Source organism: Mytilus trossulus, chromosome 3 (genome assembly GCF_036588685.1).
Source record: "Mytilus trossulus isolate FHL-02 chromosome 3, PNRI_Mtr1.1.1.hap1, whole genome shotgun sequence".
Classification (NCBI taxonomy): Eukaryota; Metazoa; Mollusca; class Bivalvia; order Mytilida; family Mytilidae; genus Mytilus; species Mytilus trossulus.
This window is the reverse complement of record NC_086375.1, coordinates 54623553-54651532: the sequence shown is the minus strand read 5'-3', so window position 1 is coordinate 54651532 and position 27980 is coordinate 54623553. Positions and strand designations below refer to the sequence as shown.

The window sequence follows — 27980 nt, the reverse complement described above, 5'->3', positions numbered from 1 at the left end:
TGCAAATAAAAACTAGACACAATAAATTTTAACATTATTTATTATTTATCAGCAATATTAAACATTTATCATAAATAACATTAGACAGTTAACAATAACAAATGATTGATGCTCAGAATACTGTATCAGTAGCTGATTTTATAATAAATTCATAGATAGAGAAATATGGATCATAAGAATCTACCAACCATTTCCTGCTATCAACAAACTCTAAGGGCAATAATGCTACCCTAAACCTAAATGTATTGATCATTTGTAAGCAATTAGGAGTGCTCAAAAATGTGAAGTAGGGGAAAGCTTCCCAAATGATAAGTAATCCATTACCTGAGGATGTCTAGTTAAAAATATTGTCTAACTTCATGCAATTCAATGTTTATATCAAACTGAAAATTATGATGAAATCTTAACTTTATTGTTTCGCATGTATTATGTTAATTGTTTTTATCTGTATAAGAATGAGCTTTTGAAGATGAAATCAGTCAACCATCACTTTATATATTGACTTTTTCTTTAAAATAGCTGAACATGCATAGTTCATGGATAACCCATATCTAGATAAGGGATTCAATTGAAGTTCACATGAATATGGATGTAAGTAGGTTGAATAATTCACTTGCAAGTGAATAATTCAACATGAATATGGATGTAAGTAGGTTGAATAATTCACTTGCAAGTGAATAATTCATTAGCTATGTTTGATTGCTTATTTTGACAAAAATGAATGGCAGCAAATTAGTTAAGCACTATTTCACTTACATTAATAATTCAACTACAAAAATCATATATTATTTTTATTCTTTATCTCAGAGCTATTTTTCTTTAAAAAGATGGATTGTAGTTCTACAATAATGTGTAAAAAATACATTTTTGCATTAGTGTATATAATAGTTATAAATCATGTCAGGGAGGTATCTAATATGTTTAAACTTTCAACTTTATCAATTAACAAGCTCTAAATTCTTATCATATTGTAACAACATAACAGATGAATGAAATTGATAAAATTATATAACACTTACATAAAATAAAAAAAACACCCCATAGTTAGGAACAAATTACTCTTAAGCTTCTTAGCTAAGACTTACTATATCAGTCTTAAGGAACGTGAGTGATTTATCACTGATGGAATGAGAAACAATATTTGTAACTTATAGAAGTTATAAATCAGGTTATATATTTGACACTATTTTAATCCTGATTTACTCAATATAGAACTGTTCTTCTCATAAATTATGTTTTAATTTGGGGAGGAAAAATTATAAGCACAATTGTTTTGTTATTTTGTAGCACTTATAAAAAGTATGCAATTTGAAAAAAATAATTGTCAGAGCTACATTAAAACTACTTGCAAGTAATACCGAACACTTTATTATTGCGATTTTGTGCATTTTTCCTTTGATCTTTTTTTGTGATAATTTTCATATCATGCTTCTCGCTCGAGATGGAATTATTATCGCTAGAAACTAAGGAGGCCACGTGGTGTTGCTTACGAAATTGACATTGAAATTGACAACGTCGTCATAAGTAAAATAGCGATAAACAGATTATCATTGGTCATCTCAACTCGATAGCTTTTCTCACTTTCGCTGTACCAGCTCAAGCGAGAAAATCAATCTCGTTGAGATAATCAACGATAATTTATAAGACTTGTTCCTACTGGCAAGGATTTGTATAGTAAGTCTTGCTACATGTATAAACCAAGGGATAATATAAAAAGGGTTGAGACTTAATCCTTCACACCTGTGACAATCACAGAACAATAATTTTCACAATTTTAAATTGAAAGGGCGGAAAAGTATCAAAAAAATTAAAACAGAACATACTTTATCCAGAAATATGCCCCCTCAATAACAGTGCCTATTTTTGAAAAAATATGTAATGGTCACATGCATAAAATATACTACTTGATATATAATTTATATAACATTTGACATTTATTTTAAAGTAAGATAATTCTAAACAATAATGATCATTTCTTAAGACATAATTAATGATAACTAATTAATAGAATGCTATTTTCGAACTAAGTAGACTGAGCACGGCATTCATTATAATTGACATTTAGTCATGATAAGAGAGAAAATAATCAAAGTTATGTAATTCAAACAATCTGTATTAACAAATACAGAAAAAATTGAAATAACAAATCTGGCGACAGTTCAATCAATAAATAATTATTCACATTTACACATCTTCTTTAGATAATAACATATTTTCTAAATTCAATTTCCATTCCCCAGTTGGATGCCTGTGTTGATCATCAAAAACAAGAAATATTTAAATGAGGACGAAAAACGATTTCAAGGACATTTTGGTGAAGAAAAGAAAGATTTACCACAAGTATCTTAATGGAGAACTGAAAGAGAGGGTGTTAGACGATCTGATAATTAGGACTGCTGTACAAAGGAATGATAGAAAACTTAATTATGACCAATCAATTGGCACTGTGTCATATCATCAATATAAGAATGACATACTTAAATTCTGTCACAACAATCCCTTTATAATTTCTCATATTTTTTTTAAGAAATATCATGCAAGCCTTAATTCAGACTGGCTTTTATTTCAAGTTCATTCACCTTACAGTAGTCATCAAGAAAATGCACAGAAAAATTATGATTTAACTGAAATAAACTGGAACAATGTGATATGATTAGGACATGATAGCTATTTTAAATGGACCTTTTATGAAAAAATATGTTAAGTTTTTGCTTAAATTGTTGAATTAAAGGTGTTTTTTTTAGGGTGTGTAATTTGCAAACTCTTCTAACTTCTTTTCATTGAATTGTGTAGCATACAAATACAATATAGCCTGAGCATGTACCAGGAAAATGAGGTTATATTCCAATAGTACTGCCAAACAGACATGTGTATCTTACAAGCATTCCTCACACCAAAATCAGTTTACTAATTGCATATAGTATTTGTGAAACAGACCTTAACCATGAAAACTTAATATTGACCCAACAAACATAGTTGACATATTGCTTTTAGTAGTTGAACCTGTATATATTTATAAGATTTATCCTTGAGACAATTCAAACTTATTTATATTCCAGAGGTGACCTTTGAACTGAGGGTGAAAAATGAGTGAAATCCTGAAATACTAATATATGTATTTTCTTCTTTAAAAAAAGAATCAGTTCATTTATGAATTGTGTTCCCATAAATTTATTGAATCTTAAGTTCCAAAAACTCAACTATGTCACAAGCACATGATAAAAATGTCCCCTTATATTGACTATTTTTTTTAAATCCCATAAATCAAGAAAAATAAACATTAAAAAAATCAAAGGAAAGTTAAAAAAAATATTCTAGTTTAAAAAATTGAACATTTTGTCAATCAAAGTTGAGTTATCCTACAATGAGGGGTAGGAGGGGTCCTAATCCTGTAATTGCTGGCTTAAAAACATGGAATCCCAAGGTCCCGAATTTAAAGAAATTTAATTTCTGACATCCCGAAATTCAAAAAAAGAATTCCTGGATACTGAAAGGATCACTCCTGAAATCCCAAGCTTAAAAACACCTGATCCCGAAGTCCCAATAAATGGGACAATGTGCTCTAAAATAGTCAAGTTTTTAATTGTTAATATACTTTAAACTCTGAATGACAAATCTGAACATCATAGACATATTATTTCATTATCACCTCCCATTGATGGGAATACATATTTTTTTTATTCATCAAATATATAAATTATCTTAGCATTTTCATTCATTATATTTTCTGATCTGCACCTCTCACAAAAACACCATCTGTGTGCTTAATGTTCAATTACATGTAGTACAAATGTTTGTAACTGAATCCAGTGTGTTAGTAGTCTATTCTGATTGATATTTATATGTCTGACCATAAGACTGCCTTTTTCTGTTTGTCTGCACTCAAAACATATTGTCCAGAGGGATGCCATGCACAGGCTAGTACAGCATTGCTGAAAAAAAAAATTAATATTTCTGCATATTGTGACATCAAATTACCACCTCTGTGTATCATACTATTTGTTTTCAGTCAGATTAGAGTACAATTTAATGTTAAGTATTTCAGACAGGGCTGACACTACCAGGCGAAGTGGGCGCAGAAGTCGCTTTACCGACCGTCACTTCGCTTTCCATGACCCCCAAAAGCGAAAAGAAGTCACCCTGTTCTTGACGATACTCGCTTTCAGTCGCTTCCGTCTTCGGACATTTTCAATTTTTACCAAGAGCTTTTCTCATCACTTGGCGTCCGGCGTCCGGCGTCCGGTGTCCGGCGTCGTCCGTCGTCGTCCTACGTTAACTTTTACAAAAATCTTCTCGTGACCCCGCCAACTAACCAAGATGGCCGCCATGGCTATAAATAGAACATAGGGGTAAAATGCAGTTTTTGGCTTATAACTCAAAAACCAAAGCATTTAGGGCAAATCTGACATGGGGTAATATTGTTAATCAGGTTAAGATCTATCTGCCCTGAAATTTTCAGATGAATCTGACATTCCGTTAATAGGTTGCTGCCCCTGAATTGGTAATTTTAAGGAAATTTTGTTGTTTTTGGTTATTATCTTGAATATTATTTCAGATAGAGATAAACTGTAAAAAGCAATAATGTTCAGCAAAGTAAGATCTACAAATAAGTCAACATGACCAAAATGATCAGTTGACCACTTTAGGAGTTATTGCCCTTTATAGTCAATTTTTAACCATTTTTCGTAAATCTTAGTAATCTTTTAGAAAAATCTTCTCCTCTGAAACTGCTGGGCCAAATTATTTGAAACTTGGCCACAATCATCATTGGGGTATCTAGTTTAAAAATTGTGTCCGGTGACCCCGCCAACTAACCAAGATGACCGCCATGGCTATAAATAGAACATAGGGGTAAAATGCAGTTTTTGGCTTATAACTCAAAAACCAAAGCATTTAGAGCAAATCTGACATTGGGTAAAATTGTTAATCAGGTGAAGATCTATCTGCCCTGAAATTTTCAGATGAATTGGACAACCTGTTTTTGGGTTGTGGCCCCTGAATTGGTAATTTTAAGGAAATTTTGCTGTTTTTGGTTATTATATTGAATATTATTATAGATATAGGTAAACTGTAAACAGCAATAATGTTCAGCAAGGTCAGATTTACAAATAAGTCAACATGACCAAAATGGTCAGTTGACCTCTTTAGGAGTTATTGCCCTTTAAAGTAAATTTTTAACCATTTTTCGTAAATTTTAGATATCTTTTACTAAAATCTTCTTCTCTGAAACTGCTGCGCCAAATTGATCCAAACTTGGCCACAATCATCTTTGGGGTTTCTTGTTTAAAAAATGTGTCCGGTGACCTGACCATCAAACCAAGATGGCCACCACGGCTAAAAATAGAACATAGGGGTAAAATGCAGTTTTTGGCTTATAACTCAAAAACCAAATAATTTAGAGAAAATCTGACATGAAGTAAAATTGTTAATCAGGTCAAGATCTATCTGCCCTGAAATTTTCAGATGAATTGGACAACCTGTTTTTGGGTTGTGGCCCCTGAATTGGTAATTTTAAGGAAATTTTGCTGTTTTATATTGAATATTATTATAGATATAGGTAAACGGTAAACAGCAATAATGTTCAGCAAAGTAAGATCTACAAATAAGTCAACATGAACGAAATGGTCAATTGACCCCTGTAGGAGTTATTGACCTTTGTAGTCAATTTTCAATCTGCTTCCTTTGTTTAATATTCACATAGACCAAGGTGAGCGACACAGGCTCTTTAGAGCCTCTAGTTATTGATATTAGAGAAATTTAGACATAAACGATTCATTATCTTAAGAAAAGAGGTTGAAGCATTGTCTTTGAAGTCTATAGCAGGTTATTTGATAAAAATACAACTTGTTATCACTTCATGCATTTCCGCTTGTTCCGGTGCTTGTTACTCGAAAACGTACATCATCCTATATTTCGGCAGCAAAATAAGTTTGTTTCTTCATTTAAACGTGATACAAGTTGCTTCCAGTAAGTGTTTAATCCATTTATTGCATTAAAAACGTAATGTTCCCTTCCAAATAACTTGTCAAACATCGTTTATTTTTGTAAATTTTCTTGCATTTGTACGCCATTGACTGATTTCTAAACTACAGATCTCAACCGGACCAGCTATGACCGAAATCCATACTTTTACAATAATTACTACTGACGCACGGATGGAACAGCTGACAGAAGAATATTGATCCCTATGGGGGAAATTATGTATTCCACACGAATTAAAAGACTTTTAGTTACATCTAATTGATTGATGTATATAATTCTCTATATTTTTTATGGATTTTTTCAAATTATTGATTAAAGTTGTTAAACTCTGAGACTATCATGACTATTATACTATTATCAATATATTATGGCCCAGCTTAATAACTTTTTTTTTTTTTTTTTATGAAAAACACTGATTTTCATACACAAGATAGTTTTGAATTAAATTGTAATTGATATATTATAATTTCTTTACCTTTTTAAGATAAAAAAATATTTTTTTTAGTCCTAGATACTAAATATTTAATTGGTAGTTTATCACAAGAACCTGAGTAAAACTTAACAACTTTTAATTTAAAATGTTGCTTTAATTGTATACTCAGATATGAATTGAACATTATAAAAAGAACATTATTTACATATGACCCTTTATACTATACATGCTATAGTATAATCCAAACATTGTAGCGCACCGCGCAAAAGAGCACTTCTCTTTCAAATCTCACCACTTCTCCCTATCAGTTTCAAAAAGAGAAGTCACTTCTCTCTATAATTCTGAAGTAGCGTGAGCCCTGATTTCAGAGATGAGTTTCATACATGGAAGGCCACTACTAGTTAACTATCACAATATGAACAATTTATTCATTAACCTTGTTATGAGTAGTAGTAATGAGCCTCTAAAATAGGGAAGTTTTCAAGCTTCATGATATGTGACATGGTTGAGAAACAACGATGGAATATATGACAAAGTTGCTGATTGAGTCATAAGTATCTAAAACTAATCGAATGTCACTTTTGTTCTCAGATGGGATTGAAACTACAGATGTTAATGCATCAAATCTATTTATCACTCCATTAAAATTGTAAGCAAAATATTTCGTGCTAGATTTTTTAGTCAACAGATATAGGATAAGTTATGTATTCCTGATATTCAAAATATGTGAAAAGGTTTGGGTTATCAATATCATGAAAATTAATAAACATTTTAACAAGAGTGCACACGCTGAAATGTCTGGCCTTCTTTACTAATCATTGATATTATGTTGATAGTCCTAAATATAAATCATTACCGAATTGTCACATAAACTTAACACTAATATGCTAGACCTATTGCTTATAGTATCTGAGATATGGACTTGACCACCTAAACTTAATCTTGTTCACTGATCCATGAAATGAGGTCGGGGTCAAGTGAAAACTGTCTGATGGGCATGAGGACCTTGCAAGGTACACACATACAAAATATAGTTATCTATTACTTATAATTAGAGAGAACTTAACATTTCAAAAAATCTTAACCATTTTTTCAAGTTATACACTTTCTTAATGGTTACAAACCTTGTCTAATGAACTCAGATTTAAAATTGAAATGGGAAATAAGTTTTTATGAATTTGTAGTTATATGTTTATAATGCAAAAATGTCTTTTCAAATTGTACATACTTGTGTTCTTTGAGTACCCTCTCTACTTTTTCTTTGGCAATGTTCCAGATAAAGATTGAACCATCATGTGAACCAGCTATAGCATAAGTACCATCTGGGCTGAAATAGACACGGTACATTTATAATCTCTCCTTGTTTGACCTATATATACCTATTTCAACAATATTTGCTGTTTAACTTTTTAACATTGTTAACAGATAGATAAGAACTTAATACATTTTGTACTTCTTATAAAAATAAGAAGATATGTGAAATAAAAATATCTATTTGTGGGAACACAAATTGATGTCATTTTCAGTTCAGTCCAATAGGTTTTCCTTAATTTCTTATTGTAATGATTCACACCTATTTCCATCCATCCCCTTATATGTTGGCTTTACCAAATAGAGTATAAGACCCTTGCATTACTATTTCTATGGTCGAGAAGTTTTTGACATTAGCACTTCTTTACAATGGGTGGATGAATGTCTATGTTAATTACATGCACATGAAACCTTTGTCCACTGTAGACATCATGTGTCAAACAAACATTGAAAAAAAATTCAGTCATGTTTCCTTTAAGTTTTACTTGAAATGAACAAAAACTGTCCACAAAATATTGCTTCATGTATCCACTGGTCTAATGTTAATGTCTCTGTTCTGATAATCTATTACCACTGATGGTGTATTATACATTTACCTCCTGTGCCTCAATGAGATAGGAAGATTTGTTCACCCAAGAATATTCATATTTAAGGAGGGGTCTGACAAGGGAAATACAATTTTTCGAGGATGAGCAAATCTTTATATCCCCCCATGCACAGTGAATGAATGATTTACTGTGGATTCATTTATTTTCGTGGGTACCAATTCTCGTGGTTTGAGAAAAACTTGCATATTCGTGGATATCTAATTTCGTGGTTTTGGCAAACTTTGCATACATTCCTTTAGAAAATTTGCAATTCGTTGAATATTTAAATTCGTGGTTCCCCTGTACCCACGGAATCCATGAAAATTGGTATCCAACGAATAATAATGAATCCACAGTATTCCACTGCCATTTGCTTTGTTGACTACCTGAACACAAAATATTAGTTAACATACATTTTTTTCCTAATCCACTTGTTTTTATAACTACACACAATCACAATGATAAACTGATAAACAAAATGGATCAAAAGTGAATCTTATGTCTTTTTGTTTTAGTGTCTGAAATAAATTTAAACATGATAATGATTTTTTGCTATCACTATTTAAAAAGTTCAAAAAGATAAGTTCATTAACTGTGTGTAATGTCACATGATGAAGTCCCACCATTTAAGAGGGGAACATGAAGATTTGTTCGATGACATGTGTGATAGTCTCAACCAATCAAATATTGATGAAACTATCAATATGTATAAACAGTGGAATAATACTAATTATTAAATGATATGAGCAAATAAGCCCTAATACGGATAAATCAGCATGTGCAATACTAAAAACGTTCCACTGTCGATATAAATCAAGATTAAATATTGCTCTTCGAACAGGGCCAATACAGAAAAAACAGGGCCAATACAGAAAAAAAGCGGGAAAAAAGCTGTATTAGCCCTAGGGCTAATACAGGACGTTCACTTCCGGTTTTCAATTTTCTTACGCCATTACTTAACTTTGGAAGTATCGTTATTAGATATAGGAATATGTGGTGTGAGTGCCAATGAGACAACTCTCCATCCAAATAACAATTTAAAATGCATAAAAACATTTGTATAATATTTTTTAAATTAAAGTCATAAATTAAACAGGTTAAATGATGTGCAATGTTTTGTAACGTCTTATAGAAGTTTTGAAATGGATAAAACAGGGCCAATACAGAAAAAAGCGGGAAAAAAAGCTGTATTGGCCCATGGGCTAATACGGGACGTTCACTTCCGGTTTTAAATTCTCTTATAATCATTTAATAAAAGTGTTATGAACTGGCTGTTTCTGTATTGGCACTGGTATAGATTCTCGGTCAGCTGTATTGGCCCTCGACCCTACGGGTCTCGAGGCCAATACAGCAAACCTTGAATCTATACCAGTGCCAATACAGAAACAGCCAGTTAATAACACTATATTGTTACTTTAAAGGTCTTATATATTAAACTAAAGAGAGTGCACATAACATATAAGCTTTAACCAATATTATGTTTAACTTTAAATAGTAATAAGGTGATTGGTTTCTTACATATAGAAGCAAATAAAATGAAAGATATGGTGTACCTGAACACTGCCCTTGACCAGTCACAACTGACATTGAAGTGGTCAGCACTGAAAAATAAAAATATTTCAGATAAGATTCTTCTAGGAAGACATGAATTACCTAACCTCACTATTGGCTTTAAAAGAATTGAAAAATCAGAAATGAAAACTTAGATGTTTCTATTAAAAATAAACCTAGTGCAATCAGCTGCCAAACTATTCCCCCAAACATAACATGGCATCTCATCAATTTTATAAAAAGTTAAATTAAAACTTTGAAATGATTGTTGCTTTATAACAGATTCTATAAAATATTTCAAGTATATCTTCTTGCTTGATTGGCTTACCGTCTCTTTGTTCAAGTTAACTTATGGGTATAATTCTAAAAATCTTATTTCAACTTTGGTTATTGTCCAAAAACTTTTAATAAGTTGTACACAGTGGTCTATAGTTCTGAAAATGGTTCAATTATAAGCATCTGAAAATAAATTCAGCAAATAGTTTGAATATATATGCTTAAATATGGGTACCGCATAATTTATGACTATATACTTACTATAATGAAGAAGACATTTGATTTATCTCAATTCTATGACTATATATAGATATAGGAAGATGTGGTGTGAGTGCCAATGAGACAACTTTCCATCCAAATAACAATTTAAAAATTAAACCATTATAGGTTAAAGTACGGCCTTCAACACGGAGCCTTGGCTCACACCAAACAACAAGCTATAAAGGGCCCCAAAATTACTAGTGTAAAACCATTCAAACGGGAAAACCATTATTATACTTACTATAATGAAGAAGACACTTGATTTATTCTCAAATCTATGACTATGTACTTACTATAATGAAGAAGACACTTGATTCATTCTCTAATCTATGACTATATACTTACTATAATGAAGAAGACACTTGATTAGTTCTCAATTCTATGACTTTGTACTTACTATGATGAAGAAGACACTTGATTCATTTTCAAATCTATGACTATGTACTTACTATAATGAAGAAGACACTTGATTCATTCTCAATTCTATGACTTTGTACTTACTATAATGAAGAAGACACTTGATTCATTTTCAAATCTATGACTATGTACTTACTATAATGAAGAAGACATTTGATTTATCTCAATTCTATGACTTTGTACTTACTATAATGAAGAAGACACTTGATTCATTCTCAAATCTATGACTATATACTTACTATAATGAAGAAGACACTTGATTAGTTCTCAAATCTATGACTATGTACTTACTATAATGAAGAAGACACTTGACTCATTCTCAAATCTATGACTATATACTTACTATAATGAAGAAGACACTTGATTCATTCTCTAATCTATGACTATATACTTACTATAATGAAGAAGACACTTGATTAGTTCTCAATTCTATGACTATGTACTTACTATAATGAAGAAGACACTTGATTCATTCTCAAATCTATGACTTTGTACTTACTATAATGAAGAAGACACTTGATTCATTTTCAAATCTATGACTATGTACTTACTATAATGAAGAAGACATTTGATTTATCTCAAATATATGACTATGTACTTACTATAATGAAGAAGACACTTGATTCATTCTCAAATCTATGACTATGTACTTACTATAATGAAGAAGACATTTGATTTATCTCAAATATATGACTATGTACTTACTATAATGAAGATGACACTTGATTCATTCTCAAATCTATGACTATGTACTTACTATAATGAAGAAGACACTTGATTTATCTCAATTCTATGACTTTGTACTTACTATAATGAAGAAGACACTTGATTCATTCTCTAATCTATGACTATATACTTACTATAATGAAGAAGACACTTGATTCATTCTCAAATCTATGACTATGTACTTACTATAATGAAGAAGACACTTGATTCATTCTCTAATCTATGACTATATACTTACTATAATGAAGAAGACACTTGATTCATTCTCAAATCTATGACTATGTACTACTTACTATAATGAAGAAGACACTTGATTCATTCTCAAATCCATGACTATGTACTTACTATAATGAAGAAGACACTTGATTCATTCTCAAATCTATGACTATGTACTTACTATATTATAATGAAGAAGACACTTGATTCATTCTCAAATATATGACTATGTACTTACTATATTATAATGAAGAAGACACTTGATTCATTCTCAAATCTATGACTATGTACTTACTATATTATAATGAAGAAGACACTTGATTCATTCTCAAATCTATGACTATGTACTTACTATATTATAATGAAGAAGACACTTGATTCATTCTCAAATATATGACTATGTACTTACTATATTATAATGAAGAAGACATTTGATTCATTCTCAAATCTATGACTATGTACTTACTATAATGAAGAAGACATTTGATTTATCTCAATTCTATGACTTTGTACTTACTATAATGAAGAAGACACTTGATTCATTCTCTAATCTATGACTATATACTTACTATAATGAAGAAGACACTTGATTCATTCTCAAATCTATGACTATGTACTACTTACTATAATGAAGAAGACACTTGATTCATTCTCAAATCCATGACTATGTACTTACTATAATGAAGAAGACACTTGATTCATTCTCAAATCTATGACTTTGTACTTACTATAATGAAGAAGACGCTTGATTCATTCTCAAATCTATGACTATGTACTTACTATAATGAAGAAGACACTTGATTCATTCTCAAATCCATGACTATGTACTTACTATAATGAAGAAGACACTTGATTCATTCTCAAATCTATGACTTTCAGTGAATCATCTCTAGTACAACATAACAACTGGGAACGATCTAAAAAATATTTCAAAATTCTGTTTTAGACAATTTTTCTCTGTATTTTTGTAGACAGTGAATTTTGTAGACAGTGAAGTCAAATAAGAACTTTTTGTTACAGATAATAATAAAAATTAAATAATTGAAGTCATCTAGAAAACATGTGCTTTAGAGTTCAATATGGTATTATGTTTCCAAAACAACAAACACATGAATTTTATTGTATTTCAAATGACAGAAATCATTAAAATGTAAAATATTATGTGCAAATAATCCTAATTATTAAGAACTTTCAACAAGGAATTCAGTACTGAGGAGGAACAGTGTTCAAAACATAAAATTGAGAATGGTATCTCTTCTTTTAAACAAGACACTTTACAGTAAAGTTCTTGTAAAACAGTGACAAAGTCAGGTAGTTTTATAAAGGAAGGTCTTCTGGTATAACCAACAGAAAACTTCAAGTAGATTCAAATTAATTATCTTTATAAAGTTTTAAGATTTTAACTTTTTTGTGAATAATATTTTTTTTAAATGAAGACAAGGGCTATGTCTTGTCTGCTTTTTCAGAAAAACTAATTATGGTAAGAAATAAATATCAATAATAATACTTTGGGAATATATAATTATTCTTTTAGTGCAGGGTGATATTTTCAATACTCCATTTCTGGAAATCCTTTTGTATTGACACCATCATATGCATATATAATTAAATAAACAAGAATGTGTCCATATAACACAGATGACCTCCTAGCACTACCATTTTCTGTGTAAAGTGGACCGTAAAATTGGGGTAAAAATTCTAAATTGGCATTTTTTTTAAATTCGAAAGATCATATCACAGGGAACATGTATACTAAGTTTCAAGTTGATTGGATTTCAACTTCATCAAAAACTACCTTGACCAAAAACTTTATCCTGAAATTTGCACTATCATTTTCTATGTTCAGTAAACCGTGAAATTGGGGTAAAAACACTAATTTGGCATAAAAATTAGAAAGATCATATCATAGGGCACATGTGTACTGAGTTTCAAGTTGATTGGACTTCAACTTCATCAAAAGCTACCTTGACCAAAAACTTTAACCTGAAGCGGGACAAATCGATGGAAGGACAGATGGACGGACGAACGAAGGAACGCACAGACCAGAAAACATAATGCCCCTCTACTGTAGGAGGTGGGGCATAAAAATCATAACTTGTCTAAACATGTCTGAATCATAAATTAGAACTATTATTTGAATTGGATTTGGCAAATACAACATAAATCTTTTTTTTTTTAAATCTAACATCATAGTTTTATTACCTGATGATACATCTAGTGAAGTCAGTCGACCCTGAAGCATAATTTCTGTGTTACTTGAATCAGTACGACTGTCCCAAAATCTTAATCTCTTGTCAAAATGTCCACTGATTATGTTTGAGCCTTGCAAGGTCACTAAATCATTGCAACTTGATCCAGCAAAAATTGTTTTGATACCTAAAACAGATGAAGATAAAATATTAGAAAGAAATCTAGATTACATTTCTATCACATTCAATATAAAGGGCTATAATAAAATCATCAATACTTTTAAATAAAATCCATTCTTTGAGATCCAATCATAATGTATTTACCTTTAAAAATGCTATGTTAAACTTATCTGTTTCCACCATCTTTGATTCATTTATAGAAAGAAAAGCCAGGTAGTTTAGCGATAAATGCTGACTTAAACTAAGTGGGGACACTGATTATAATAAAACTAGGTGGGGACACTGATTATAATAAAACTAGGTGGGGACACTGATTATAATAAAACTAGGTGGGGACACTAATTATAATAAAACTAGGTGGGGACACTGATTATAATAAAACTAGGTGGGGACACTGATTACAATAAAACTAGGCGGGGACACTGATTATAATAAACTTAGGTGGGGACACTTGATTATAATAAAACTAGGTGGGGACACTGATTATAACAGAATGTAGGCTTGTTATTTTGTCCACATTAACTGGTACTTACAAGCTATTCTCGTGAGGTCCCAGATTTTCAAGGTTCTATCATGACTTCCAGATACGATTTTGCTACAGTCTCCTAAGAACTTTGCAGCTAATACTTTACCACTATGTCCAGTTAATGTACTCTGGAAGAAAAACATAGAAAGAATAATTTCATTTCATCCCGATTATACCTATTAAAATGTTTTTGATCACTTACTGTGAATTCATCTATTTTCTGGGAGGAAAAAAAATCATATTTTGTGTTTATTTGATTTCATGTTTTGTCTAAACTGTGCTTATATAGAAGGCAAGAGGATATTTTAATTTGTTCAACATTTTGATTTTTAATTTTTAATCCCTTATACCCATGAAATACACAAAAATGTGTATACCAAGAATTATAATGAATCCACAGTACTCAATTCAAGACCTGTTTCAATATAAAAGTAACCTAAGGGTTTTATGTAAGCTCATTATCCTAATCCAAGATAATCTTTGAAACAGAACAAGGATAAAACAAAACATGTTTAATGTCTTTGAGAAAAGAGTTTTCATAGGCCATCACTTTTTGATAATGATATCTGAGTTTTCATTATATCATAAATACATTTCTTTTGTAAAAAGAAAATTTCACTTTGTGATAAACCTGATCTCAATTTATAATAAACAGTAGCCCAGATCAATCCATACCTGCTTCAAGCCATGACAATGACTTCAATTTATATTTAGGGACATGTTACTGAAACTGAAATCATTACTTACCCGTAACCTTTGATCTGTAAGAGACCAAACACGACTAGCAAAGTCATTTGATGCTCCCAATATATAGTTTTCCTGAAAACCAATAAAATAATCTGTATCATAGTTAATCAAATATTTATATGACAATATGTAAATTGTTCAATTGAGAGCAACTTCTGGTCCAGAAAGAATTTCAATAGTTCCTGTTTTCAAAGTAAATTTTAACATTTTTAACATCTGAAGTCTAATGTACCTAGAACAAAGGCAAAGAACCAGTCCTTTTCTGAAATCTCAGAATATTTGATGACGTGTGCAGGTATTGAAAAACTTCAGGTGAAATCCTGGTTGTGACCGGCAAAATAGGGTCAGTGGACAGGTATGAAACTGCATCCTGAAAACTTAGAGCATGGATTAATGTTCGGTGATCATAACTGACTAACAAGTTCTCATCATAAAATATCTTCATACAAATATTTTTGTATAGTGGGGACAGTTCTCAAAGCCAAAACCAATAGTAACAATAAGTGTTAGGAAACACTGAATCCTCTTTATTATCCTGTAACTCCGCTTGAATATAATATAATTAGACTGCATTAATTGTTTAATGACTCCTGTAATTGTATGTTTTCTTTGTTATTTACTCATTATAAAATTATGCAATGGAGATATATTTTATATATAAACAAGAACATTGATAATAATGATTTGATGTTAACGGATAATACAAGTGAAATTGCAAGCTACTGCTCACTGATGATTTCCCCGCCACAAGTGGATAATATTAATAGTGTAAAAATATGCAAGTGTTCGGTAAACAGGAAGTTGTCGAGTGATGAATCTGAAAACACATCACACGGCATAGCTGACTTATATAAATCCTAAAACCAAATTTCAGAAATCCTTGTATTGTAGTTCCTGAGCAAAATGTGACGAAAATTTTAAACTTGGCTATCATGTGTAAAATCATCCAATATGCAAGTGTTCAGTAAACAGGAAGTTGTAGAATGATGAATCTGAAAACGCATCACACGGGATAGCTGACTTATATAAATCCTGAAACCAAATTTCAGAAATCCTTGTATTGTAGTTCCTGAGAAAAATGTGACAAAAATTTTAAACTTGGCTATCATGTGTAAAATTATACAAGTGTTTGGTAAACAGGAAGTTGTCCAGTGATCAATCTGAAAACGCATCACACGTTATAGCTGACTTAGATAAACCCTGAACCCAAATTTCAGAAATCCTTGTATTGTAATTCCTGAGAAAAATGTGACGAAAATTTTAAACTTGGCTATCATGTGTAAAATCCTCCAATATGCAAGTGTTCAGTAAACAGGAAGTTGTAGAGTGATGAATCTGAAGGCACATCACACGGTATAGCTGACATATATAAATCCTGAAACCAAATTTCAGAAATCCTTGTATTGTAGTTCCTGAGAAAAATGTGACGAAAATTTTCAACTTGGCTATCATGTGTAAAATCATCCAATATGCAAGTGTTTGGTAAACAGGAAGTTGTAGAGTGATGAATCTGAAAACGCATCACACGGTATAGCTGACTTATATAAATCCTGAAACCAAATTTCAGAAATCCTTGTAATGTAGTTCCTGAGAAAAATGTGACGAAAAATTTTCAACTTGGCTATCATGTGTAAAATCATACAAGTGTTCGGTAAACAGGAAGTCGATGAATGATGAATCTGAAAACGCATCACACGGTATGGCTGACATATATAAATGTTGATACCAAATTACAGAAAGGGTGGATGTGTAGTTCCTGAGAAAAATGTGACGAAAGTTTCATGGAAAGTACGGACTGACAGACAGAGGTAAAACAGTATACTCCCCTTTTTTGAAAGCTGGGGTATAAAAATGATGTCACATGATACAAATGGACTATAAAAGGATATACTATTCAGTTGAGTTTGTGTTTTATTCTAATGTTAGTGTAACGAATACTTCACAACATTAAGACTTACTTCAATACCAAAATCTAGTGCCATAATACCCTGGTTACTTCCTGTTAATATTCCTTTACACTGACATTTACCTAAATATAAGAGTGTTATCAACATCAAATTAATAGTTATAATGTTCTATGTTCTTTATGGAACCTGTAACTTTATATACACATACAAGAACAAGATTGCTAAGTTTTAGTGAAAAATAATAATAACAAGTACTATATGTATGGTATACTACACATGATACAAAACAAACAAGTTTTAAAAACAGCCTCAGAAGAATTATTGATTTCCAAGCAATTAATACATCAATGTTTTTGAACTTATTTAAACAAAATTGAACTAAATTGACTGCTAATAGCAAAACACTATTTCCGATTTTCGTTTTTCTAAATGTTTAAAAACCAAAATTCAAATTTCAATATTTTGTCTAAATCATATTTAATAACTATTGAATTACATTTATAATTAAAAATTATAAGTTTTAAAATTATTAAATAACATTGTGTACTGTTTTTATTATTAAACAACATTGTGTACTGTATTATCATTATTGAACAACATTGTGTACTTTTTTAAAAACAATGAACAATATTGTTGTACTTATTTTTAAACATTGGACAACATTGTGTACTTATTTATGATGTTCTGTTTTACACACATTGTGTATTGTATATTACAGAATGTATATATCTAATGTTACCTCCACTTATTTCCCATAACTTGATCTTTCTATCTGAACCCCCTGTTGCAAACATAGTTCCAGATGGACTCCATTTAACAGCATTTACTTCCCCATCATGTGCCTCCTATAATATATCAAAATTAGACAATAAGCATGCTTTATAGTCTGAGGACCAAAAAATTGGAAATAACTGCAATAAAATCTTCCTTAGAATTCTTTATTGTCAAAATTTATCCATATTTCATTTCTGCATATAAATGCAGTGTTTTTCATATTGGCTGTCAGTGAGGAAGTCCAACATTGCATAAAATTCCTTTAGGTATAGGTAATAATTATCAAAACAATTTCATTGGAAAATATCTATATAGTTTTGAGTAAGGTGGACCAGTGTTTTAGATTAAGAAGACAATCTAATGCCTCATTCACATGGACATTTACTTCGAATTGAAGTTGAATCAAATGCGAATCGAATTTGCTGATCGCGTTCACACACTCTTTTTTAATTCGAATTAGAATTGACATTAGGACGTACAACGTTACCAATGCAAAATTAAACTAATTCGAATTAGTAAATGCGAATCGAATTCGAAATACGTGTGAACTCAGAATGATATTAAATTAAATTTTTAATGAGGGGTTCAATTCCTATCAGGATTAACGTAAGGTACATACAATAAACACTGTACAAAATAAAATTTACATGGAAATAATTAATAAATACAATATTTGTTTAAATGAAAGGTGTTATAAACTTACAAATTTGTGCTGTGCTTTATTTGGTAAGGCTACACTAACACAGATTGGAACAATACCAGGAACATAAATACCAGCTTCACTAGAAAGAGAAATAACTATAATGTCAATTGTAACAGAATTGAAGTAAAAGAAAAATAAATAAGTGACATGCTTGAAAAATTACAATCACATATTTAGACCGGGTTTTTACTAAGTTGAATGATTATCTGACTTTTATTCAAGAAAATTGGCATTCAACAGTTTTTATTATTGTTTGTTTACGTTTCCATGTCATGATGACTTTCAGTTTCACTTTCATGCATTTTGCTGAGGAATGCTTATATTTTCACTCCAATGACATCAATTACACTGATTGACCTCTGGTAACTCATTCATAAAAGCATACAATGTGATGGGAAAAGCCCAAACAAATTTTTACATTGTCGTTCAATTGACATACAATATATTCATATTTTACCACTGGTATAAATTGTAAGAAGAACATCATATAAGAATAATATTTACTAACCTTTCTGGTCTGATTTCAACAGGTTCTTTTGCTGCATCTATAAGTTCTTTTTGTAACTTCGCTTGTCTTTTTCTGAAGAAAAAACTTCCATTAAATCTATGTGATAAATAACAAAAAATACCAAAACAAATACATAACACCATTTGGCAAGCTGTCATGTTACATTTGAATTCCATTTAGTTGAATCTGATTGGTTTCAGATACTTCTAAATCTCATTTTGGTCATTTTTCTGCGGCTTTTCATAAGTGCCTTGAAAAAAAAAGTTTTACATAATTTCAATTGTCGTTGAAAATATAACAACTTAATAATTTTATTAGTATGTTTTATTAAAAAGATTGGCTACACTGCAATCTCGCGTTATTCCTTAATCAACTTCATTACACAATAAATTCAACATTTATGATGACAAGAGGTCCCACAATAAAATGCACAGGTAAATTAAATAAGAACTTGATAACAATCGTGTTTTCAAGATCCTAGCTAAGAAATGTTATTATAGGTATTGAATGCTTCTTTTTGTAACTTCATAGGGTTGTAAAAGCATGCACACATTTTTAGAATGAAGTGCTTTCGAGCTTCATACAAAATGTACTTTCGTTAACGCTTTTACACTCAAATGAAGTTACAAAAAGAAGCATTCAATTCTTAACAAAAATTCAAATCTCATGTTACTTATTTTGCCTTTGTCTTGCAAAGCATACACTAGCCCTTTAGACCCTGTGCAAAACTGATGTTTTTGGTTTATTGAGAAAAAAAAATGGAAAAAAGAACATACTTTATTTGAATATCATTATCTTCATTCATTTTGTCTGCATCTTTTGCTTTTACATGCATCCACCTAGTAATTAAATCAGCATTTTCATCCTGAATTTTTCTGTACTTTTCTTCCATGGCTGTAAATGCTAATCCTAAAGCCTGGTGTTCATCTTTTAACATCTGGAATTAAAAAATCTTTTCTACACAAAGTCACATTCAAGGAACTGTACAAGAACATAGGATAAAGTTACAAAAATACAGAAAACAGATATTTTCACACAATTTTCTTTGTCTTGGAAGATAAATTTCAATAAAACTCAAACTTAAATATACCAAATATCTAACACATTTCTTCAGATGTTACAAAATTTAAATGTTCATGTCGTTTTCTAAAATCAAGAGCCAAAACATCTTCATATGCCTGTTCCATGTCTTGTTTTGAGTTATTTAACACAGGGGATGCAAAATGTAAGTCTTTGTTTTAAACTCAAAACATAAGTATTGTTTGTTTTCTCTAGTCTAATCTACGAAAATAGTAACTTTCAAAAATATTTCATCCCTACAAAACTTATGACATCAAATCTGAAAGCATTCAAATGTCCATTAAAGAATTTTGCAATGTGATTACAACAAATATAATGTTGTGGGTTTTTGCTTTTTCTTGAAGGCTGTACAGTGACCTCTAGTACCTTACATCTTTTTAATTGAGTCTCTGCAGAATAGTTCATTAGCAACCTTAACACATCTTCTGATTTCAGGTCCAGGTTTTTACATCAGATGCCCAAAATCAATCTTAATTTTACAAGTTATGTCTTTACTAAATCATTCAAATTCAAAATATCTCTAGTAACAACTTGATTTTAAATACCTGATTAGTTTGTTCTAATTCTACAATTGTCATTTCTAAATTCTTGATTTCACTTTTTAAAGCTAGAACCACTGCATCTGTATCATGTAACCTATAAGAATAGAAAACAATTACATTCTAAATCTATGGTAATAAATGGTTTGATTAGCCAAGGCAGTAAATATAGATTCTACCTTTACATCAAGTGTAATACAATACCTAGTTTCTAGAGACGTTATATTCTAAAAAATTTAATTCAAGATCTTCACTGGTCAAAATTGGCATGTAGAGCGCTGATACATGTACAATTCATGATATACCTGGTTTCTGAGAAGTTAAACTTAAGGTAAAATATTTAGAAAGCTGTGAAAATTGCAAAAATTGGTTGAACAGATAGGGAATTTTAATTTGTGGTCTGACACCTATACAAATATATGATTAAAATAAAGTTAAATTCATTAGATACATACTTAGCATCTTTGATCATTAACTCTCTTTCCTTTTCTTGTAACAACATGTTAAGGTCTATAATCTGTTGTGAATTCTGAAAATAAAAGTATGTTGAATGTGAGGAAATCTTATCAATTCAGTAGATAGAACTATGTAATAAATAAATGTCTCAACCTACAATACTCAGAGAGGAGTAAGAAGAGTTAGGTTGGCAAAACCATGCAGCATATTCATGAAATATTACAAAATAGTTACCATGTTCAACAACCTGCAATTATAAAAATATCAATAAAATTAAAATTGTGACCATTCACATCAGTTTGTCAATTATGCTATACATACAATTCCCAGCATTCCTGGTAAAACCAAAAGTTTCTATCTTAACAAAAGTAAGATGATAAGGCAAGCAATGCATGTACACTTTTTTTTTTAACATGTTGATGGCTGAACAAAGTATGGTGGTTTATAGTTGCTTTATAACACTCCAAATCAATTGGTCTCTGTTGGATAGTTGTCAGGGCTTGTCCAATTAGCAGTCTTACAACATCTCCTTTTTTTATATAGGCAGATAGACAGACCAAAGTAAGATGATAAGGCAAGCAACCCATGTACACTAAATGTCAATGGATGAACAAAGTATGGGGATTTATAGTTGCTTTATAACACTCAAAATCAATTGGTCTCTGTTGGATAGTTGTCAGGGCTTGTCCAATTAGCAGTCTTACAACATCTCCTTATTTTATATAGGCAGATAGACAGACAAAAGTAAAACCGAATATATATCCTAATAAATTCTACTTTAATACCTCTCCTCTCTTTTTGTGGAGTTCTGTAAGTTCCTCTTGTAACTTGTACAGTTTTTGGACATCTACTGAGTGAGTCTTGTCATTAAAACCAGGACTACTACCACCACTGAAAAAGAGGGAACATATTTTTATGACATTTAAGGCAATTGACAACTTTCAAGTTCGAAGCATTTCCTTCAAAAACTCTGGTTTTAGTGAACGTCATTTGTGTGTTTAGGGGCGTCGCCACTTCCATTCCAATGTTGAGCGAGTGGTTGGAAAACTATAATTCTATATTGTACGGATTATTCGGCAAATTGAATTCTAAAAATTGACAATCAACACTGCTGTCATTAGAGATTTGTCATTAAGTACCTATAGAACAACCATTATTTCTAGTTTATCCTGCACAATGACGATAACTTAGACGCTTGATGAACCTAAATAGTGCAGGGATACAGGCGACCCCCTCTATCTGGTAATTGATGTCATAAACTAAGGTGTGCATGATTGACGGATGAACTGGAAAGTGGTCTATTGTTATCGATTATTACAAATGTTTATTATCCTGGATGAACATGCTGCCTTTTTAAGTGCAACATTATTTTCTGTTGGAGATATTTATATGTACCCTGGTTCTAAGACTTTTCACATAAATTCATAAATAATGATATTTTATAACTTTAATTTACAAAGGAACTATATGCAACTATAAATTTAAAACAAGTCTATAATCAAGCTAGCCAGGTCATTAGAAAATATTTGAATAAACAAAATATAACAACTTGAACATTCAATTTGACAGAACTTACATTTCTTGCCAATCTTGCATACTTAATTCACATCAACTTTTAAACAATTCAATAATAAATGATAACTTCCTTTAATAACTTCCCTATGTATAATAATTCTAAATGTAGATACATGTACTTGAGCAACACTGTAAAAGGTTTGCAAAACCCACAAATATTCCAAAGTGTGTATAGCTACATGTTTATGACACAAATCACAAATCGTATAGGATTTAATTTATAGCGGAGAATAAATACTGAAAATTATAAGAATAAAATCAAAGATGTAATATACCCTTAAATTCATTATAAAAGAATTTTAATCTGGAAAAGAACTATTGATTATCAAAAATTAAGTGGTAGAATTATAAATAGTAAGATATGTGATCAATGGATATTTTGATCTTGGAGTAAAACAATTCACTGAATAAAAAAAATCTTAATACAAATAAAGAATGAAGAGAAGTTTATGATGATGCAAGATAAAACAAATTAAATAGTCTTGCTTGTACTCACCTTGATTAGTATACTATTGACCTTTAATTTATAACTGGCTATTATTTGAACTTGGAATTATGTTTAATTATGAAATTTGCTTGATTTCTTGTTATTGAAATTTTTATTAATCCCATGTTTATTCTGTACTGAAATGTTCTGTGCTGCGCACAACACTTTTTATTACAAAGAAAATAGTATATTTTCAATAGAATGTACTGTCTCTGTGTGCCGTGCAAAACACTATCTAACCAAAATACATTTTATGGAAAGAGTTTTTAACCGCTCAAAAGATAAGAATACCAAATAAACATGGAATTTATTAAAAAAATTTAAACACAAGAAATTATGCAAATTCCATAATTAAAAATAATTCCAAGTTCAAATAATAGCCTGTTTTATTGAAATTGCTGAAATATTTCCAACAACAGACCCATACAGGCACAATAGCTGTCACATTGGCAATCATACCACATCTCCTTATTTTTATTTAATCTTTTTTCTATATATTTTGTACATTATAAATACCCTTGTTCTGATAGTCGAGTGTTTTCTTCCTTAAGTCTGTCAACTTCAACTGTAAGCTGTGCATTTTTAGATTTTAAACTTGAAGCAATATCAAAACTTTTACTATCTAAAAGTAGAACAACAAATGTTTTGATATATCTTATGTTGCTGATAATGTTTACTATCGTTAACAGTTTCTGTATAACTATTTGTAACTAGTTGTAACGATTGTAGGCAAAAATGTAAAAACATCATATTAAAGAACTATTATTTCATGGCAGTTTTAAAAACTTTTGATAAATTTGTGTAACACTGCCTTAATTCTGTTATTGATATTCATTACTTTTCATACAATGTACTACATTTAATTCTCATTACATGCATTATATCAACTTCACCCACAATTATCATCATATTCCAATTTGACTCAGAAATGTAAAAATCTTGGGTCATTATTATCCCCAGAATACAGGTTAGTTTAAAGGTATGGGCAAAAAAGCAACACAATCATCAAATAGAATACTCCTTTGACATGGGGTTAATTAATGAATAAAGTCATTTGGGATTTCAAAGATATGAAGTTGATGGTCAATTGAATGTTTACAATTTCTGTATTATCTAACACAGTTTTAATGATAAAATTCTCTGAAAAAAAGTCAACCAAGAGCAATAACTCATACATAATAAAGGAGTCAATAGATAATTTCAGTAAGATTAAAACTGACATGGAAAGGTAACACATCCCCACCGAAAGCTCTTTTTTTGAGAGCCCAGGTGGTCGTGTGGTCTAGCGGGACGGCTGCAGTGCAGGGGATTTGGTGTCACGATATCACAGTAGCATGGGTTCGAATCCTGGCGAGGGAAGAACCAAAAATTTGCGAAAGCAAATTTACAGATCTAACATTGTTGGGTTGATGTTTAGACGAGTTGTATATTATATAAACATTATGTACACAGCCATGTATCACCATCATTGATGGCAATCCGATGGATACATCTGTTGTAGAGTTGTCACTGACTCAGACGTACTTATGAATATAATTATTTTCTGTGACTGTATATTACATTAATTTGTAGGATCCTTTACTATAGATAATTTAGCTGATCTGTAACAATAACATCTTCATGCCTTATATATCATGTACTGTAGTACGCCGCTAGATTAAAACTGACGTGGAAAGGTAACACATCCCCACCGAAAGCTCTTTTTTTGAGAGCCCAGGTGGTCGTGTGGTCTAGCGGGACAGCTGCAGTGCAGGTGATTTGGTGTCACGATATCACAGTAGCATGGGTTCGAATCCCGGCGAGGGAAGAACCAAAATTTGCGAAAGCAAATTTACAGATCTAACGTTGTTGGGTTGATGTTTAGACCAGTTGTATATACATTATGTACACAGCCATGTATCACCATCATTGATGGCCATCCGATGGATACATCTGTTGTAGAGTTGTCACTGACTCAGACGTACTTATGAATATAATTATTTTCTGTGACTGTACATTGTATATTACATTAATTTGTAGGATCCTTTACTATAGATAATTTAGCTGATCTGTAACAATAACATCTTCATGCCTTATATATCATGTACTGTAGTACGCCGCTAGATTAAAACTGACGTGGAAAGGTAACACATCCCCACCGAAAGCCTTTTTTTTGAGAGCCCAGGTGGTCGTGTGGTCTAGCGGGACGGCTGCAGTGCAGGCGATTTGGTGTCACGATATCACAGTAGCATGGGTTCGAATCCTGGCAAGGGAAGAACCAAAAATTTGCGAATGCAAATTTACAGATCTAACATTGTTGGGTTGATGTTTAGACGAGTTGTATATACATTATGTACACAGCCATGTATCACCTGGCATCATTGATGGCGATCCGATGGATACATCTGTTGTAGAGTTGTCACTGACTCAGACGTACTTATGAATATAATTATTTTCTGTGACTGTATATAACATTAATTTGTAGGATCCTTTACTATAGATAATTTAGCTGATCTGTAACAATAACATCTTCATGCCTTATATATCATGTACTGTAGTGCGCCGCTTGATTAAAACTGACGTGGAAAGGTAACACATCCCAACCGAAAGCTCTTTTTTTGAGAGCCCAGGTGGTCATGTGGTCTTGCGGGACGGCTGCAGTGCAGGCGATTTGGTGTCACGATATCACAGTAGCATGGGTTCAAATCCTGGCGAGGGAAGAACCAAAAATTTGCGAAAGCAAATTTACAGATCTAACATTGTTGGGTTGATGTTTAGACGAGTTGTAGATAATTTCAGTAATATAGACATTTTTGAGATTTTCTATTTATGATCATCTTTGCTTGCTTGTTTGCTGTTTCTTTTATAGTTTTCAATAGTGGCACCCTTCCCTCAACCACTTTGTAGATAGTAAGTCTTTGAGCCTATGATGTTTTCAGTGTTTCAGGAAAGGTGGAATTTCAAACTTGGAGAGCATATATATTTGTAATGCAGCCTGTTTCTCTAGATTTGTAGTCTTGCAGAATAACACATGCACAGGTGCAGAGCCGGCCATATTTAAAAGGGGGAGTTCCAAACAAAGGTTAAAAGGGGAGGGGTGTCCATATTCAACTGCATTGATAAAAAAAGGGGTTCAACCCCTAAGACCACCCTTATCCTCATGGATCCGCAACTAGTGTACCTCTTTCATTTGTCTTGCATGAATCCTTTCAATCTTTTCTATTTCTCTGAGCTTGGACTCAGAAATCCAAATACTGCATTGTTACTGGGATTGTTCATATATACCAGTGTCCCTGTCTTATACATTAAACTTATTCTGATAACCATTATTCCAAGACCCCATAATTCCAAAACTCAATTGCTCCAACATCCCATTGGTCTGACACCCCATGTGTCTCTAGTCCAAAACAGTTGTTGGACGTCAGAGTAATTTTATGATACAATAAGATTAGGCATTATAATAAATAGTCTGAGATTACTCTGACGTCGGCTGTTTGCCAGACAAGCTGGGGCCGTGGGACATCAGAGCTTATCCCATTTCAAAAAGTGGATATTTGCCCACCCAATATAGATGCCTGCTTCCTCGCTTCTGGAGCCGACCGAGTGCCTTGAAATTATATAAATTGGCTTCAATCTCTTCATTTTTCATGTATCGGCTCCAGAAGCCAGGAAGCAGCGCATCTATTTTGGGTGGGCAAATATCCACTTTTTGATATGGGACGAGCTCTGACGTCCCACGGCCCCAGCTTGTCTGGCAAAACAGCCGTCAGACGTCAGAGTAATCTCGGACTATTGAACAGATATATCATGTTTAGGAGGGGTATTTGCGAAAAATACCAGTCCAGAGAATGTTAAATTTCACGAGCCATAAGGCGAGGAAAATTCATTCTCAAGACTGGTATTTTTCGCTAATACCCCTAAATAACATGATATATCTGTTTAATTACACTGAATGTTAATGTACTGAAACGCATTGATGATCGTGACGTTACAAGCGTCCAGTCGGATAGAGTATTTTTTGGCAAATACCACGGCAGAGAGGGTAAAAAAGGCATATCCTTTTAGCAAATACCCGGCGGCGTTAAAAATGAATGATATTCATTTGATAACAGAAAATTGGTGAAAAATATACTGGCTATCAGCCAAGCAAAACCCAGGATTCTTACATAAGGTGTAATTAATAATAAAATAAAATACATGGTATTGACTTCTCACTCTGGCATGAATCTCAAGCACAGGCACTTGTTTCTGTCAATATGGGGTTAACTATCCATACCAGTACATTTTTTGTACTGGTATGGATAGTAAACCCCATATTGACAGAAACAAGTGCCTGTGATCTCAAGACTCAAATCTGGCAAATATAATTTTTATGACAGTCAATCGTTCACATACTTACATGATTGAATTAAATTTTCAAATGGTTCTTTTTCTCTTTTGTTGCGTAATTTCAGTTGCTGGAAAATATTTTGTTTCCAATCAATTTCTGAAGTCGACATTTCTTTCATCCTTGATTTGTTATTCTTGAGTTGTCCTCCCTTGAATTCAGGTTATTTCAATGAAAAAGTCC

General features: G+C 31.6%; 1 protein-coding gene across 2 annotated transcripts; it reads right to left on the bottom strand.

Annotated features, from left to right (window-relative positions):
* Positions 1-1748: 1748 nt before the first annotated feature.
* LOC134711860 (autophagy-related protein 16-1-like) lies at positions 1749-27975 on the bottom strand. Of its 2 annotated transcripts, XM_063572803.1 has the most exons (17): positions 27810-27975; positions 23948-24053; positions 22155-22260; positions 21369-21442; positions 20920-21010; positions 20071-20231; positions 19295-19366; positions 18787-18865; positions 18049-18154; positions 17361-17431; positions 15403-15474; positions 14663-14783; positions 13963-14136; positions 12593-12677; positions 9867-9914; positions 7644-7742; positions 1749-3932 (listed from the first exon to the last, which is right to left on the bottom strand). In XM_063572803.1, exons 1-17 carry the CDS (start codon positions 27916-27918, stop codon positions 3839-3841), a joined length of 1668 nt encoding a protein of 555 aa, XP_063428873.1. In that variant the 5' UTR covers positions 27919-27975; the 3' UTR covers positions 1749-3838. The 2 variants fall into 2 exon arrangements, with proteins under 2 accessions (XP_063428873.1, XP_063428874.1); XM_063572804.1 differs by lacking the exons at positions 23948-24053; positions 27810-27975 and adding an exon at positions 22946-23090.
* Positions 27976-27980: the final 5 nt, after the last annotated feature.